The sequence below is a fragment of the Loxodonta africana genome, chromosome 3 (genome assembly GCF_030014295.1).
Source record: "Loxodonta africana isolate mLoxAfr1 chromosome 3, mLoxAfr1.hap2, whole genome shotgun sequence".
Classification (NCBI taxonomy): Eukaryota; Metazoa; Chordata; class Mammalia; order Proboscidea; family Elephantidae; genus Loxodonta; species Loxodonta africana.
In genome coordinates, this window is record NC_087344.1 from 188,261,759 (window position 1) to 188,281,618 (window position 19,860).

Sequence of the window (19,860 nt, forward strand, 5' to 3'; positions counted from 1 at the left end):
AACAATTTGGTTTTAATGTGGTATTATCTTTCGAGTAAAGGTAAACCCAAAGACACGCTAAATACAGTAAAACATGCAAAAGTCTGGGCCTGTGTAAGGTAGAAACCTACCAGGAGAAGGAAAACTAAAACATTTTCCAGTAACGGAGAATGATAAAAAAGTGGTAAGAATGCATCCTGTCAAAGATGGAAAACTTGAAAGGCCTGGAAAAACAAGGTAGTCCTGGGGAGTTCTGGCTCTCACAGGTTTCACTGTATATACTATTCTTTATTTTGGTTGAGAAATGGTTGTTCTGCTTAATCACAAACGGTAAGGTATTATCACACTGACTGCCTTTACCAGGTATTTCCGAGAGGATTTGCCTGGGATGGGGGTAAGGGACAGTGATAAACTGTTACCTTTTAAATTTTGAATCATGGGTGTGTAAAAATCACCCACTGCTGTTGAGTCGATTCCGACTCACAGCGACCCTATAGACAGAGTGGAACTGCTCCATAGAGTTTCCAAGGAGCGCCTGGTGGATTCGAACTGCCAACCTCTCGGTTAGCAGCCGTAGCACTTAACCACCACGCCAGCAGGGTTTCCCATGGGTGTGTATTACCTAAGTAAAATTTGCTGGTTAAATATCCTTAACCTTATCCATTAAATTTTCTTCTAACAGTTTTCCAGGTTCCACACATCCCTTGCTAGCTGTATCTATTTTGTTCCTGACTTTGGACAGCAAGTTCAAGGTGAGAGGGATGCCTGTGAACCTCACAAGAGCAACTCACTTCCAGATACAAACTGGACTTTCTCTAATCATGATTTTACCTTGTTGCTGCTCAGGAAATGCTGAAATACTGGTGGAAGAAAGTTTTTTAAAACAATATTTTCATTAAAACTATATAATTATAGTTGCAATAAGTTACAACTATATAATAATTCTTGTGCCAGTTCAGAACTGATTCTAAAATAAAATCATATTTTCTAATTAAAATAGGCTTACAGTAGCACAGTGTCACAGATTGAATTGTGTCCCCCCAAAATACCTGTCAACTTGGCTAGGCCATGATTCCCAGTATTGTGACTACCCACCACTTTGTCATCTGATGTGATTTTATGTGTTGTAAATCCTATCTCTAGGATGTTCATGAGATGTGATTATTGGCAGTTATGTTAATGAGGCAGGACTCCATCAACAAGATTGGATTGTGTCTTGAGCTAATCTTTTTTGAGATATAAAAGAGTACTGAGCAGAGAGATACGGGGACCTCATCCCACCAAGAGAGCAGTGACAGAAGCAGAGTGCGTCCTTTGGACCTGGGGTTCCTGTGTAGAGATGCTCCTATACCAAGGAAGACTGATGACAAGGACCTTCTTCCAGAACTGACAGAGAATGACAGCCTTCACCTGGAGCTGGTGCTCTGAATTTGGACTTCTAGCCTCCTAGACTGTGAAAGAATAAATTTCTCTTTGTTAAAGCCATCCACTTGTGGTATTTCTTATAGCAACACTGGATAACTAAGACACACGACAAAAATATACAGACCAAAAGTCTTCATTTTCAAAGTAAACATATAACTAACTCTTCTCTATCATTCTGTTAACCAGAAAAATGACAACTGAACAACTCTAGAGTTTGATGGTTGACAATCATGTTAACCTAAAAATTCTCAAACAGCTTCCAAATCTTTCACATTAAAGTGTTTCACATTTTAAACTACAAATTTCCAAATAAAGTGGGTATGAAATTTGTGAAACCACACTACTAACCATGCGTACTATCTGATTAGGCAGAATAATCACTTCTTTAACCAAAATGAAAAAATCTTGAATATCGTGAATGTCTCTACAGGTTTTCCTTTACTTGGGAAATAATACCACATTAAGAACTGACCAGAACCAAAGCTGGTACAAAGAAACTTCCAAAAAATAATCCTAATTTGACATTTTCTCTATTCGATACCTGCATAAAGAGTAATTCATTAGCATCTTTATTAATCAGAAGTACAAACTTCTCAGGAATTATAACAGTTCCATATACCTAGTGTTTTTCTAGTCTCTCAGACTTTGAGGTTTTATGCCTTCTCTGAAGACCTTTCCTCACTTCTACTATTTATGGTTTTAATTGTTCCCCAACAGGGTCTTAAAATTAAGAGTAGGACATAGAGTTCAAGATTCTTTCATATCCTCCTATTTTTTTTAAATGACTCACTGAAGGAGAAAATACTATTTATCACTTCAATAGGGAATTCCTCTTAAGGATACTTCTCTTGAAGTAGCGAAGAGAAACTAGCAAGGCGATCTTAGTTTTCTCTGTTAAAGAAGATACATATCTTTATTATACAGTTATAAATTTAATGGGTGACATTTTGCAAGGTGAGCTACCTCTCTGGATCAATTAGGTGCTTTTGGAAACATACGAACTTTTTCAAATTACTAAGGGACCAAGTATGAAATTGTTAAGTAGGATGCTAACATACATACTTTATCAGCATTAAGAATAGTAAATCTTATAATTTAGGAAGCTAGTGCCACTTTATCATCAGCATTTGCTCTTGTTTTTTATTCTTACACTGCCTTCTATCTTTCTGTTTTCTGATTCTTTTATTCTAATAGCTTTCCACTGTCTTCCTGCTACTGCACCCCATGTACTTTACCCTAGATACACTTATTGTTTGAGAAGTAGAATTAAAGAGTTGCTTGACTCTGTATGTAATCTATTCAATGACAGCCATTAGGAGTTTATGATTTTAAAGATATGAAAAAAAAAAAAAGAATATTTCAAACTACAAAAATTCTATTTTCTATAGCTAACTCACCGAGCAGGATATGACCCACTCGAATTTCACTGCAAGAAAAAGTAGTGTTTCCCAAACTTGCCTGGATAGGAAAAGTCACCTGAGGCAGATAAACTGAATCAGCATCAACAAGGAGGCATCTGGGAGGCTGTATTTTTAACAGATATCTTGTACACGTATTTTGGCATAGTACTCCTGTAAGATGGTTTCTTACAAATTATACCTTGTGATCTAGAAATTGCCTGTTTTAAATTTTAACAGATAGAAACAAACTGTTCTCAAGAAGTACTATACCAATTTACTTTCCACCAACAGTGCATGAGGGCTTGTTTCCCTACACTCTGCCAACACTGAGTGTTACGAAATCTTTGTTTTTGCCAAAATGTAATTCAAAAAGTATACTCCAAAATGACTTGAAAACAAACCAAAATTAGAACCTTGAAAATCTGTAACTAATATAACTTTAAATACGTGAGTATGAGTTGCACTAAGGACAGTTACCACTAACATCTTTTCAAACTTACTAAAACAACTAGTTCCTAAATCATGGATTGAAATTAAAAAAAACTAAATGACCTTTTAAATCACTCTAGATAATAGGTCCCCACGACTAAAACACTATAAATTTAACAATAACCCACTGCCATCGAGTCGAATTAAAGTCCTACAGGACAGAGTAGAACTGCCCCACAGGGTTTCTAAGGAGCGACTGGTGGATTTGAACTGCCGACCTTTTAGTTAGCAGCTGTAGCTCTTAACCACTGTGTCACCAAGGCTCCATAAATTTAACAATAGGTTATGTAATTCAAGATAGTAAAAAACTTCACTTATAATTATGGAACAGACTTCAGTTTTACTTAAAAGGTAAAATATACAATCTACCTTTCTTTGTCATTTATAGGGTCGCTATGAGTCGGAATTGACTCGATGGCAGTGGGTTTGGTTTGGTTTTTTGGTATTAGACATTTACGGCCTAAGACAGTAGTTGTTTTAAGTAGCACTGGCAAAAGATCAACTGCTTTTAAAGAACTAGGGGGAAAAAAGTTTCACTTATTTGGTGATAAAGTTTTGTTTTAAAATGATTAGCACCACACCTCATAAGAGTTCACCTTTCCCTCTTAGCCAGTGCTGTTTATTCTTCTTGTAGTCCTGAACACTTTCGATAAGCTGGTGAGAGCTACAGAAAAATGCATCCAAACACACAAAATTCTGCACAGACTACCAGATTCAGAAAACACATACATCCAGCCCTTGCAGAGATCCTAGATTGTGAAGCCCTACCTCAGGCTATAAAAAGGTAAAGAGAAATTCATAAGAACATATCACGTGCCAGATACTCTATATAAATTTCTCCAAGTAACCATTTAAGATAGGGCTCACTTTGTAAATGAGAAAACAAAGGCCCAGTAAGATAAAATAACTTGCCTATGCACAATTCTTAAGCCAGGATTTAAATTTAGTTCTGACTCCATAGTCCATGTTCTTCCCATTATTTCTGAAGAACCAATTCAGAAGGTAAGTGATACATTCCACCACCATGCGTATGTCATATACTTGTGGTCGGTGTGTTGCTAAGATGCTGGAGGCTGTGCCACTGATATTTCACATATCTGCAGAGTCATCCATGGTTGACAGATTTCAGCAGAGCTTCCAGACTAAGAAAGAATAGGAAAAAAGGCCTATCTATCTACTTCCAAAAATTAGACAATGAAACCTTAAGGCTCACACAGAATTTCATCTGTTAAGTGCTGGAAGATTAGCCCCCTAGGTTATAAGACACTACACAATAGATGCAACAATGGACTCAAACACAGCAACAATCATTAAGGTGGTATAAGACCAGATATCATCTTGTTCTGTTATATAAAAGGTCACTTGATAGCAACCAATGACAAAAAAATATATTCAAGAACAATGAAAAGGAAATCAGGAAAACAATACCATTTATGATAACCCCTAAAAAAATAAAATACTTAGAAATAAATCTAACCAGGGATGTTAAAGACCTATACAAAGAAAACTACAAAACACTACTTACTGCAAGGAGCCAAAAGAGATCTACGTAAATGGAAAAACATACCACACTCATGGATAGGTAGACTCAACATTGTGAAAATTACAATTCTACCCAAAGCAATTCACCAATACCATGCACCCCAATCCAAATACCAACAACACTCTTTAAGGAGATGGAAAAAATTATGATTAACTTTATATGGAAAGGGAAGACGCACCATATAAATAAGGCACTAACGAAGAAGAATAAAGAGGACTCACACTACCTATCTCAGAACATACTATACAGGCATAGAAGTCAAAACAGCCTGGTACTAGTACAATGACAGATACCTTGACCAATGGAACAGAACTGAGAACCCAGACGTAAACCTATCCACCGACAGCCCCCTGATCTTCAACAAGGGTCCAAGGCCATCGAATGGGGAAAAGAGTTTTCTTAACAAATGGTGCTGACAAAGCTGGATGTCTATCTGCAAAAAAAAAAAAAAAATGAAACAGAGCCCATACCTCACACCATACACACAAACTAATTCAAAATGGATCAAAGACCTAAATATAAAACCAAAAACTATAAAGATCATAGAAGAAAAACTGGATCGATGCTAGATACACAGCATTAACAGGATACAAACCACAACCAACAACTCACGAACTCCAGAAGATAAGCTAGATAACTGGGATCTTCTAAAAATTAAACACTTAAGCTCATCAAGACTTCAACCAAAAAGTAAAAAGAGAACCTACAGACTGGGAAAAAATTTTTGGCTATTACAAATCCGACAAAGGTCTTATCTCTAAAACCTACAGGAAAAGCCAACACCTCTACAACAAAAAGACAAATAATCCAATTAAAAAATGGGCAAAGGAAATGAACAGACACTTCACCAAAGAAGACATTCAAGCAGCTAACAGGCACATGAGGAAATGCTGTGATCACTAGCCATTAGAGAAATACAAATCAAAACCACAATGAAATACCATCTCACCCCCGCATTACTTCTCCGAATCAAAAAAAGAAAATAACAAATGTTAGAGAGGCTGCAGGGAGACTGAAACTCTTATGCACTGCTGGTGGGAATGCAAAATGATACAACCATTTTGCAAAACAATATGGTGCTTCCTTAGAAAGCCAGAAATGGAAATACCATGTGATCCAGCAAATCCCACTCCTAGGAATATATCCTAGAGAAATAAGAGCCAAACACACAAACACCCATGTTCATTGCAGCACTGTTCACAATAGCAAAAAGATGGAACAACCTAGATGCCCATCAACAGATGACTGGATAAACGATCGTACATACACACAATGGAGTACTACACGATGATAAAGAACAATGATCGATCTGGGAACCATCTCACAACGTGGGTGAATCTAGAGGGCATTATGCTGAGTGAAATAAGTCAATCGCAAAAGGACAAATATTGTTTGAGACCACTACTATAAAAACTCATGAAAAGGTTTACACAAAAAAAGAAACAATCTTTGATGGTTACCAGGGTACAGAGGGGTGGGGATGGAAAACACTAAACAGACAATAGATACGTGGTAACTTTGTTGAAGGGTAAGACAGTACACTATACTGGGGAAGTCAGCACAACTTGTACAAAGCAAGGTCAAGGAAGCGCCATAGACACACCCAAACTCCCTAAGGGCCCAAATTACTGGGCTGGGGGCTTTGGGGAGCATGGTCTCAGGGAACATCTAGCTCAATTGGCGTAATTTATTAAAAAAAAAAAAAAAGTTCTACATTCTACTTTGGTGAGTAGCGTCTGGGGTCTTAAAAGCCTATAAACGGCCATCTAAGATACTCCACTGGTCTCACCCCTTAAGAAGCAAGGGAGAATGAAGAAAACTAAAGACACGAGGGAAAGATTATGCCTAAGGGCTACTGGACCACAACTACCACGGCCTCCACCAGACTGAGTCCAGTACAACCATATGGTGCCTGGTTGCTCTGAAAGGGATCACAACAGAGAGTCCCAGACAGAGCTGGAGAAAAATGTAGAACAAAATTCTAACTCATGAAAAAAGACCAGACGTACTGGCCTGACAGACTAGAGAAACCCTGAGATTATGGCCCTGGACACCCCTTTAGCTCAGTAATGAAGTCACTCCTGAGACCACCCTTCAGCCAAAGATTAGACAGACCCATACGACAAAACAAGACTAAAGGGGCACAGCAGCCCGGGGCAAAGACCAGAAGACAGGAGGGGATAGGTAAGCTGGTAATAGGGGACCCAAGGTCGAGAAGGGAGAGTGTTCACATGTTGTGAGATTGTTAACCGATATCATAAAACAATATGTGTACTAACTGTTTAACGAGAAGCTAGTCTGTTCTGTAAACTTTCATCTAAAAAAAAATAATCAAACCCAGTGCTGTCAAGTCGATTCCGACTCATAGCGACCCTATAGGACAGAGTAGAACTGCCCCATAGAGTTTCCAAGGAGCACCTGGAGGATTCGAACTGCCGACCTCTTGGTTAGCAGCCGTGGCACTTAACCACTATGCCACCAGGGTTCCCCAACTTTCATCTAAAGTACAATAAAAAATATATATATATACATATTCAATATCATATACTAAAGTTACTATTGGAAAAATAAACACCCATCCATCCACAAGCAATTTTGTAGGTATATGGATACATTGTCATAAAGCACAGACTGCATTCTACTACAAAGAGGAAATATGGCATATAAACTTATATTGAGTGTAAGTAAACGCCAGTAGGCGAAATCTTTGAGTACAAAACACCATCATCAGCACTGTCTAATTAAAAAACACTACAGGAAGATTTTGAGTCGGAATCGACTCGACGGCACTGGGTATTGGAAGATTGCAAAAGACAATCATCCTAGGGCCCTTTACGAGTCAGCTGTGCAAGGTAATACTATTTAAAGGTAAAAAGTCTAGATAAAAATCTTTCTCAATCAAATTTATGAAAACTTTGGAGGTCAGCTGAAACAGGTATTATCTTCATTTCAGAACTGAGGAAAATAAAGCTCAAGAAAGGTTAACCAACTACCTAAGATCCATCCAGTTAATTTTTTTCAAGAACTGGGACAAACCCTATCATTTTACTTATAATCTACTAACCCATTTACAACCTATTGTATCAAAAAAAATCACAAGTTATGGTATAATTATACAATCTTATAGAGAATATAATTAAAAAATTCCAGATGTCAAAGCCATCTGGAGAAGAAGGATCTGCATCATTATGGTTTCTGGTAACATACGTACAAAGCACGTGAATATGATATTAAAGAACTAGCAGTAAAAATTAAGTCATTTCACAAAGCTGGGAATATTCCGAAATTTTTGCCAGAATGTTAAGCCCGCTCTTTCTGCCTAGCCTCACTGCTTTACTTACATATGCACGCTATTTAAATCTATCTGCTGAAATCAGACATTGTAGAGTGACTTAAACCTGTGGACAACACAGCATCTAAAACATATTTAGTATCTTTATTAGACACAGTAAAAAGAAAAAGTAGTTAGCATACTGAATAGCTAACGGGGGGGCGGAAGCATCTTTAAACATAGTAACTTGCCTTATGAGGAACAACAGGCAGAATTCTTGTACAGAACAATTCAACAAAGCCTTTTGACAAATGTTAGTGAATGTGATGCTTACAGACACAGTGGAAGGTCAGTGGTATTACGACCAATTAACATCTCTGAGCCTCAGTTTCTTCCCTGTTAATTTGTCCATTGTCATTGTTAGGGAACAGGAAGGCAAAAATCTAATGTTTTTTTCCACTATGCTACATTAAGAGCAGCAATCTGGGTTTACCCCACTTAAAATATTTGCCATAATTTTACAAACACAAATACGTATATGGTTATGATATCACTCGTACTTTTGATAAGCCTGAAATATTATTTTGGGGTCACAAAACAGACTATTTGGGGATAAAAAAGAAAGATTAAATTCCAAATTTCCTGAAATACGTACGTAAGTTAAATCAAAAATAATAGAGAGGTCCATATATTGTCAATGACTATGTATTACTGAGAATTCAACTTACCCGTTTTGAAGTACAATGTTCATTCTTCTCATCTGTCATCTTCCCGCTTTTAAGTGCTTTCCTTGGGTGCTTGATAGTTGTTTTTATAGCAGGTCGACATACATAATTCTCCAAGTTCTTTGGAGGCTTCTTAGTTCTCTTAGCCTGAAGGCCAATTTTTAATTTTAAATTTCCCTCTGAAAAGTTTGTTTCTTTCACTGAAAACTGGTGCTGTGCATCAGTCAAACCATCACCCTTCCCTGCCTCATCGTTTCCTTCCCGATTCCACTTGTGCAGGTCCTCTTCCTCCTTTGTGTTGTTCTCTAGCTCTACTTCTCTCTTGCTCACCAGTGTGCCAGTGTTGATGGCAGAGGAACTCTTTCTTGAAAATCCTTCGGCATCAGAACCCAATCCTAACATAGCAGTATTTCTAGGGTCCATCACAAGCGTGTGTTATTGCTGGGAATCTTGTGAAAGTTTTACAGAACTATGTTCCATAAAAAACAGAGATCTCCAAGACTTGCAACCAGCATCTCTTTCTCTGCAGGATAGACCATAACAAAAATGTATCAGAAAAGAGGCAATCACTGATTAGCATGAGTAATAGGTACGGGAGAGGGAGTCAACGATGTCAAGAACGCAAAACTCACAATTAAAGTAAATCAAAATGTAGTTCAAAATAGATTTAAATTCATTTGCCACCTAACAGTCACTTATCGACTATCTCATTATCTGACATTTTGACTTATGACAACAGTAAAAAATCTACTGCCTAAAGGAGGTAAGTAAGGTTTGTGAGAAGAAGCGAGGTCACACAGCAGTGGTGGCTCCTATCACCCAGGCAGGGCAGAGGAGCCAGGCCAGGGGCAGGCGGGCTGTGTGCAGGAGGCGGTGGCAGCCAGGGCTGTGGGAGCCAAGCGGGGGGTTGGAAGTCTCTTCTTCCAAAGAGGCCTCTCTGCCACCTCCTCAGCCTTGCTGGGCCCAGGTGGTTGGGCCTCACCTACCAGCCCAAGAACCGCCTGCCGCTGAGGACTGGCTCCAGGGCTGACGAGCAGAAAGGTGGAGAGGCAAGGCGCAGAGGTCCGCAAAGAGGCCTGGAGCACAGCTAGGTAATGGTGGGCCTCTGCTGCTCAGGAGGCAGTAGGCAGCTCCCAACCACCACCATCATCACCCCCAACCCCTACAGACTCCGTGGTGGTGGGGAAGGCGGCTGTCCAAGACTCGCCAGAGACACTGGATGGGGAGGTGGAGAGACAACACAATGCTGAAGATGGGGCATGGCCCAACTCTCACATAATGCCAATTTTCAATAATAATCTGATCTTTGGAATCTAACCACGTCCTTAAGTAAGGGGTAGGTGCAGTTATAAATACATTTTAGTAGTGCATACACACACATACACACACACACACAATCTTAAATGTAAATACATTTCAGAATAAGTTTATCATTCTACAGACACCATGAAAAAGCTGTAGTGCTATGGTGCAAATCAAAGTATAAAAATCACTGTTATAATTCAACCAAAAAGCTTCTGCAACGGATGGCTAAGCAAACAGAGCCTAAAATAAAAATAATCTCACATATTTTAACACTCTTCCGATTCAAAGAAAATATTATTTCCTACATTTTTGTTGAATAAAATCAGTTTCATGTAAGATAAAGAATCATGTTTTGGGTTGGTTTCAGTGTTCCAAACTTTTCTAAAAATAGTAAGAATACTCTTCAAATCATGTCATGCTAATAATGCTTCTTGCTTTCTACCACTTCACATCTTATAAGGCACAATGGCATTCAAGTCTTTTCATAATCTGGCTTTACTCTAACTATTCAGACTTGTTTATCCTTACTGCACAACTCACATCCGCTATGATTTAGCCGATTCTGTTTTCTTTACTGTTCCCACTAAATCACGCTTATTTCTGCTTCTGTGTTTTGGCCTTTCCCCACTCCTTACAAAAGTCCAAAGTCCTATCTTCTCCATGAGGAGTTCACAACTCCGAAATCCAAAAACAAACTATAACGAACAGAAGTTTTCTCAGAACTCACTAGTGGCAAAATCTGACTTGATCTGGAACGACTTTAGTTTAATTTTCACAATTTCTGTGAATATTTATACGTTTCAGTGCAGAGGTATGAATGTGCTTGATTAAAGAGTACTACTCAAATAGCCCCCTACGTGTCTGTCAGTTTGTCATACTGTGGGGGCTTGTGTGTTGCTATGATGCTGGAAGCTATGCCACTGGTATTCGGGTACCAGCAGGGTCACCCATGGACGACAGGTTTCAGCTGAGCTTCCAAACTAAGAAAGACTAGGAAGAATGACCCGGCAGTCTACTTCTGAAAAGAATTAGCCAGTGAAAAACTTACGAATAGCAGCAGAGCATTGTCTGATACAGTGCTGGAAGAAGACACTCAAAATACAACTGGGGAAAAGTTGCTCCCTCTAAGTAAAAAACCAAAAACCCAGTGCCGCCGAGTCTATTCCGACTCATAGCGACCCTATTAAAAAAAAGGAAGTGGACCCTAATTTAATTACGTGGATGGAGTCAAGCCTTCGCGACCTTCATCTGCTGATGTGGCATGTCTCAAGATGAAAAGAAACAACTGCAAACATCCATTAATAATCGGAACCTGGAATGTACGAAATGTGAATCCAGGAAAATTGGAAATAGTCAAAAATGAAATGGAATGCATAAAGGTTGATATCCTAGGCTTTAATGAGCTGAAATGGACTGGTACTGGTCTTTCTAAATCAAACAATTGTATGGTCTACTACGCCAGGAATGACAACTTAAAGAGGAATGGTGTTGCATTCATCATCAAAAAGAACATTTCAAGATCTATCCTGAAATACAACGCTGTCAGTGATAGGATAATATCCACTTGCCTACAAGGAAGACCAGTTAATACGACTATTATTCAAATTTACACACCAACCACTAAAGACAAGATGAAGAAATCGAAGGTTTTTACCAACATCTGCAGTCTGAAATTGATCAAACATGCAATCAGGATGCACTGATAATTACTGGTGATTGGAATGCAAAAGTTGGAAACAGAGGAGGAGGATCGGCAGTCGGAAAATTATGGCCTTGGTGATAGAAACAATGCCAGAGTTCGCATGACAGAATTTTGCAAGACTAACGACTTCTTCATTGCAACATTTTCACGAACATAAATGGTGACTATACACAGTGGCCTCGTCAGATAGAATACACAGCAATCAAATCTACTACATCTGTGGGAAGAGCCAACGAAAAGCTCAAAATCATCACTCAGAACAAGGCCAGGGGCCAACTGCAGATCAGATCATCAATTACTTATATGCAAGTTCAAGTTAAAACTGAAGAAAATTAGAACAAGTCCATGAGAACCAAAGTACAACCTTGAGTACATACCACCTGAATTAAGAGAACGTCTCAAGAACAGATTTGAACACTAATGACTGAAAACTAGACGAGCTGTGGAATGACATCAAGGACATCATACATGAAGAAAGCAAGAGATCATTAAAAAGACCTAAATGGATGTCAGCAAGAGACTCTGAAACTTGCTCTTGAATGTCGAGTAGCTAAAGCAAAAGGAAAAAAATGATGAAGTAAAAGAGCTGAAAAGAAGATTTCAAACGGGGGCTCAAAAAGATAAAGTATTACGATTGCATGTGCAAAGACCTGGAGATAGAAAACCAAAAGGGAAGAGCACGCTCAGCATTTCTCAAACTGAAAGAACTGAAGAAAAAAATTATGCCTCGAGTCACAATACTGAAGGATTGTACGGGGAAAATATCAAACGACACAAGACGCATCAAAAGAAGATGGAAGGAATACACAGGGTAACTATACCAAAAAGAACTGGTCGACATTCAACCATTCTAGGAGGTTAACGTATGATCAGGAACTGATGGTACTAAAGGAAGAAGTCCAAGCTGCACTGAAGGCATTTGCAAAAAACGAGACCCCAGGAATCAACAGAATACGAATTGAGATGTTTCAACAAATGGATATAGTGTTGGAAGTATTCAACTGAATATGCCAAAAAATTTGGAAGACAGCTACCTGGCCAACTGACTGGAAGAGATCCACATTTATGCCTATTCCCAAGAAAGGCGATCCAACTGAATGCGGAAATTATCAAAATATCACTAACATCACAGGCCAGCAAAATTTTGCTGAAGATCATTCAAAAGCAGCTGCAGGAGCATATCAACAGGGCAATTCCAGATATTCAAGCTGGATTTAGAAGAGGACGTGGAACCAGGGATATCATTGCTGATGTCAGACGGATCATGGCTGAAAGCAAAGAATACCAGAAAGATGTTTACCTATGTTTTATTGACTATGCTAAGGCATTCCATTGTGTGGATCATAACAATTTATGGATAACATTGCGGAGAATGGGAACTCCGAAACATTTAATTGCGCTCATGAGAAATCTGTACATGGATCAAGAGGCAGTCATTCAAACAGAATAAAGGGATGCTGCATGGTTTAAAGTCAGGGAAGGTGTGCATCAGTGTTGTATCCTTTCACCATACCTATTCTATCTGTATGCTGAGCAAATAATCCGAGAAGCTGGACTATATGAAGAGGAACGGGACATCGGGATTGGTGGAAGAGTCATTGGCAACCTGCATTATGCAGGTGACACAACCTTGCTTGCTGAAAGTGAAGAAGACTTGAAGCACTTACTGATGAAAATGAAAGACCACAGGCTTCAGTATGGATTACACCTCAACATAAAGAAAACAAAAACCTTCACAAGTGGACCAATAAACAACAACATGATAAACAGAAAAAAGGCTGAAGTTGTCAAGGATTTCATTTTACTTGGATCCACAAACAATACCCACGGAAGCAGCAGTGAAGAAATCAAGATGCACTGCATTGGGCAAATTGGCTGCAAGAGATCTCTTTAAAGTGTTAAAAAGCAAAGATGTCACCCTGAGGACTAAGGTGCGCCTAACCCAAACCATGGTGTTTTCGATCACTTCATATACATGCGAAAGCTGGACAATGAATAAGGAAGACCGAAGAAGAATTGATAACCTTTGAGTTGTGGTGCTGGCGAAGAATGAACAAATCCGTCCTTGGAACAAGTACAACCAGAATGGTCCTTGAAAGCAAGGATGGCGAGACTGCATCTCAAATACCTTGGACATGTTGTCAGGAGGGATCAGTCCCTGGAGAAGGACATCATGCTTGGTCAAGTAGAGGGTCAGCGAAAAAGAGGAAGGCCCTCACAAGATGGACTGACACAGTGGCTGCAGTACGGGCTCAGGCGTAACAATTGTGAGGATGGCCCAGGATCCGGCAGTGTTTCGTTCTGTTGTCCATAGGGTCACTATGACTTGACAGCACCTAACAACAACAACAACTCAGATACCACTACGCAAAGGCATTCAACTGTATGGCTCATAATAACTTAAGGATAACACTGCAAAGAATGGGAATTCCAGAACATTTAAATGCGCTCACGTGGCAACTGTATACAGACCAAGAGGCAGCCACTGGATCACAAGAGGATACAGCATGGTTTCAAACCAGGAAAGGCATGCATCAGATCTGTATCCTTCTACCACACTTAGGCAATCTGCAGTTGAGCAAATAATGCAAGAAGCTGTACTATTCGAAGAAAGCAGCATCATGATAGGAGGAATACTCATTAACAACTGCACAGTGAGGGTGAAGAGGACTTGAAGCACTTACTGATGAAGATGAAAGACTACAGCCTTCAGTATGGATTACGCCTCAACATAAACAAGACAAAAATTCTCACAACTGCACCAATAACCAACATCATGATAAATGCAGAAAAGATTGAAGTTGTCAAGGATTTTATTTTACTCGAATCTATAGTCAACACCCATGGAAGCTGCAGTCAAAAAATCAAATGACATTTTGCATTGGGCAAATCTCACGCAAAAGACCTCTTTAAAGTGTTAAAAAGCAAAGATGTCACTCTGAGGACTAAGGCGCGCCTGACCATGGTACTTTCAATCACCTCATATGCACGTAAAAGCTGTTCAATGAATAAGAAAGACTGAAGAATTGATGCCTTTGAATAATGGTGTTGGCAAAGAATATTAAACATACCATGGACTGCCAGAAGAATGAACAAGTCTGTCATGGAAGAAGTACAGCAAGAGTGCTCCTTAGAAGTGAGAATGGCCAGGCTTCGTCTTATGTACTTTGGACATGTTATCAGGAAGGACCAGTCCATGGAGAAAGACATCATGCTTGGTAAAGCAAAGGATCAGCAAAAGAGGAAGGCCCTCAATGAGATGGACTGATGCAGTGGCTGCAACAATGGGTTCAAACATAGCAATGATTATGAGGATGGCACAGGACCTGGCACTGTTTCGTTCCACTGTACACAGGGTTGCTATGACTCGGAGCTAACTCCAACGCACCTAATAACAACAACTCAAACGCCACAGTGGGAAGTTCCCACTATACTGGTTTCCCGAAAGCCAAAAAATACTTCTGGTATCAAAGGTTTTGAATATGGACCGTGTACCTATATTTTCAGACCTACATTTAAGCTTGCACTGACCTGGCTTTTCCCTGAATATCTATCTGTATCATAATTTGGGCAATTGACTTTTTTCTTTTTGCTCCACATTTCTTAGCCACTTCTCCAAGTTGTTGTGTGTCTTTGAGTTGATTCCAACACATATTGACCCTCCAGGACAGAGGAGAACTTCCCACTGGGTTTTGTAGGCTGTAATCCTCACAGGAGATTGGCAGATATTTTCTCCTGTGGAGCCACTGGTAGTTTCAAACTCTCAACCTCTCGGTTAGTAGCAGAGTGCTTAACACTGTGCCACCAGGGTTCCCCATCCCCAAGCAGACTGTATAGTTAGTCCCCAACTTGCGATGGGTTCTGTTTGGACAACTGCATTGTAAATTGGTTCTGACGTAAGTCAGATACCTTTTTTTTTTTTTTTTTTAGCTTTCATCATCATTGCCTTTTGTTATCAGTATCCTCATAAATCTGATCCTTGTCTTTAGGGGCTGGCATCAGAATGACAACATCAGCAAATTATGTGCTGTGCACCGTATATAGTATATACTACAAACATTAGACAAAAAAAAAACAACAAACTGACAGTCATAAGTGCGGTTCATCGTAACTCAAATATGTCGTAAGTCAGAGACTACCTATAGTTAAAACTCAAGCTTCATAAAGGCAGGGACCTCTCTGGCTTGTTCAGCATTGTATTCCCACCACCTACAACAATGAATAGCACATATTTTTAAAAAAAACTCATTGCCACCGAGTCAATTCCAATTCATAGTGACCCTACAGGACAGAGCAGAACTGCCCCGCAGGGTTTCTAAGGCTGTAATATTTAAGAAAGCAGTCCCTCTCCTGAAGAGTGGCTGGTAGGTTCAAATTACTGATCTTTCGGTTGGGTGCTGACCACTGCACCATCAGGATTAAAGTACTCCATAGAAGTGAAATGAACAAATGAATTTTAAGGTCCCTATACGTCTTTTTTTTTTTTTTAGAGAAACCCTGGTGGTGTAGTGGTTAAGTGCCATGGCTGCCAACCAAAATGTCGGCAGTTTGAATTCACCAGGCACTCCTTGGAAACTCTACTGGGCAGTTCAACTCTGTCCTATAGGGTTGCTATGAGTTGGAATCAACTCAGTGGCAATAGGTTTTCTATGTCTAACACAAAGTTTGACATGTAAATTTCTTTCCCCTTTTCTATTTTACATAATGACTTCATCTTGTGTTACAATGAGAAATCTACAAATTTTTTCTTATATGTCGATTATATTTCATATAGGTAGTTTTCCGTAAACTTACTAAAATATCTTAATTTCACCAGTAGCATGCCTCCAAATCACATTTTACAAGTCTTCTGTCCCTGTACCATCAAAGCTGGTCTAAGAAAAACAAACATACTCGCTAGTCTTTCTGTTTCTGACCACTAACCTCAAGTGGACCCTCAGGGCTGGTACACTTTTCCCTGAGTCTGTCTACTCTATTTCACCACTCTCTTAGACAACTATTTCATATCATCTCCTATCTCTTCACTCTGACTGTTCTTCCTATCTGCCTATAACTGTAGAAACAATAAGAAGAAAACTGACACAAGCTCCCACTATACATCTACCCACCTATTTCTATCTGTTCTTATAGACTTTGCCTTCCCTCATATCATAATACAGTAAAACCTAAGAAAACTGAAACCTGTGTAAGGCAGAAACCTGTCAGAGAATGAAAACTCAAAACTAAAACGAGGTAGGATTTTTTTTTTAAACTGTGCTTTAGGTTAAAGTTTACAGTTTCAATTAATTTCTCATATAAAAATTTATACACATAGGAGCTGCCCATTTAGTCTTGTAAAACAACATAGGATTCTTAATACAGAGTGCTAGTAAGCATCCTGTCAAAGGCAGAAAACTTGACAGACCCGGAAAAACAAGATAGTCCCGTGGAGTTGCAACTGTGAGACATTTCACTGTATATAAACTGCCTCTACTCATATATACATAGCCAACCTCTCCACTTGAAGACTAAATCCCACCACCCCCCATCCTCTCAAGAGCACTATTCAGGCAGCAACCCAACCATCACATCATCCATTTCCCACCCTTCTTCTGGATACCAATCAGGCTACAATTATCTCTCATCTAAGAAAACCCCTCTTGATCTCACATCTTCCATCAGTTTCACATTTATGTTCCCCTTTACAATAAAACTTTTTCCACGAGTTGTCTAGTCTGCCTATCTCCAAATCCTCTCTTCCTTTTCTTTTTCTCTCGAATGCTCTAATAATGCTTTCACCACCACCTCTCCACAGAAACCGCTCATCAAGGCTACAAATGACATCGATGTTGCTGAACACAATGATCGAGTCTCCTTATCTTACTCAACCAAAAACAGAAATCACAGCTGAATAGCTCCCCTCTTTCTTCACTGCCCTTCCAGGATACTTCTGTTGATTCTTCTCCTTCACTGGCTACTCAACCTCAGTCTCCTTTGCTAGTTCTTCCTTTTCTGATTTCTAAATATTAGAATGCCCCCAGGACACTTGGACCTTTTCCCTTTTCTGTCTATATTCACTTCCTAGAGGATCAGATCCAGTATTCTGGCTTTAAATACCATCTAACACTGATGATTCCCAAATTTCTATCTCTAGCTGAGAACTACTCATGAAACTACGGATTCATATATTTAAATGCCTACTTGATATACTAACAGGACATCTAATAAACAGGCACTTAAAATTTAAAGTCTAAAACCAATAGATCTCCTCCCCCCATCCCACCCCCAATCTGTTGTTCCCACAGGGTTCCTCATTTTAGTAAGCGGCAATTCCAGCATTCAGTTTTTAGGCCAAAATTGTCTAATCATTCTAGACTCCTTTCTTTCTCTCATAGCCTACATACCTATCTTGTAAACAAAGTCTGTCAGCTTTACCTTCCTAATATTATGCAGAATCTAACTACTTCTCACTACCTTGACAATTACCCCCCTCTGATCTAAGTTATCATAATATCTGACTTGGATTGTGACAACAGCCGCCCAACTGGTTTCTTGTTTCGGCTCTTGTATCTCTGACCGTCTTCTCAGTTCAGCAGCAGGGTTATCTTTTTAAAGCTCAAGTCAGATCATGTCACCCCATGCTCAAATTCTTTTTAATGGCTTCTTATCTCACTCAGAGGAAAAGCCAAAGTCCTTACAATGGCCTATCAGGTCCCATGTAAACTATATCCTCTCTACCTGTTTATATCCCACCAGTCTCCCCACTCCCTCAGTTTCAAGAAGGGTGGGGAGACTGTTTCTCAAAAACAACAAAAACACTCCTACCTCAGAGCCTCTGCACTTAACTATTCTGACTAGAACACCTTTGCCCCAGATAAATGAATGGCTTCTTCTATCACTTCTTTCTTGTGTTTGCCTAAATGTCACCTTATAGGAGAGGAATTCTCTGACAACTCTATATATAGACAAAATACCCAGCATGTCACCCTCTTTTCATACTGTTTTATTTTTCTCCATTGCTTTTTTCACTACCTGGTGTACAATGTATTTATTTTTATTGTTTATTGCCTATATCTTTCCATTGTAATGTAAACTCCACCAGAAAATGGATTTTTGTTAGTTGAGCTTATTGTTGTATCCCAGTACCTAGAATATATATGTGTTCGATAAATATTTGTTGAATTTATACCATGCATTGTCTTTCTTAATAACTAGCTTTATCAGCTATTTCTTAACTAGTCCCTTTTCTAGTAGTTTGTTTGTTTTTTCCTTTTCTTACTTGCTCCCTAATTTCTAATACCCATCCTGAGTTTTACATTACATTGGCGAACTGATGGATTTGCCACATTTCTTTTTGGCTTGTTGTTAAAACGAATCTTTTCTGGAATAAAAGGAAATAACATTTTACAATTTACACAAAAACATCTGCTTCTGCATTCACTACACCCAAATATACATTTTAAACTTTCCTATAATTTGTTTTTAACAATGAAAGAATTTGAGAAGTCTTAATACATATTTATAAACACAAAGCAGAATTTCAGCATCTCTTCCAAAAAATTCAAAGCATTTCTACCTGCACTTATTCACTTTCAAAACATTCCAGAGAATGGTATGGAAGAGTATGATTCTCCTCATTTTAAGAATGGAAAAAACTGGAGCCAAGTGACACAGATTAGGACATAAATAGCAGGATATCAATAAACTGAAAAGGGATTAATTTGAAAACATTAAACTTTCCCCTAGAAATTTATATAATAGAGAAATACTTGCATTTCCCTAAGGAGCCTTGATGATGCAATGGTTAAGCGCTCAGCTGCGAAACAAAAGACTGGCAATTTGAACTCAACCAGTGGCTCTGTGGGAGAAAGACCTGGCAATCTACTTCTGTAAAGATCAGTCAAGAAAATCCTATGCGGCAGTTCTACTCTGTCACGTGGGGTCACCATGAGTTGGAATCCACCTGCAGGTACCCAACAACAACAACCCGGATCAATGAGGAGAAAAGAGCAGTATGAATGAGGGTGTATTATGTGAATCTA

The 19,860-nt window shown here is 39.1% G+C and overlaps 1 protein-coding gene across 3 annotated transcripts in view; it reads right to left on the minus strand.

Moving 5' to 3' along the window:
- Nucleotides 1–19,860, minus strand: part of ASH1L (ASH1 like histone lysine methyltransferase) — a 251,868-nt gene that overhangs the window by 205,454 nt on the left and 26,554 nt on the right. For 2 of the 3 annotated variants that reach the window (XM_064282678.1, XM_064282676.1), the window contains one exon: nucleotides 8,836–9,355. In XM_064282678.1, the coding sequence (XP_064138748.1) occupies nucleotides 8,836–9,255 (420 nt within the window). In that variant the 5' untranslated portion in view covers nucleotides 9,256–9,355. Of the gene's footprint in view, nucleotides 1–8,835; nucleotides 9,356–13,967; nucleotides 14,176–19,860 lie in introns of all 3 variants that reach the window. The other variant, XM_064282677.1, reaches the window with a different exon arrangement.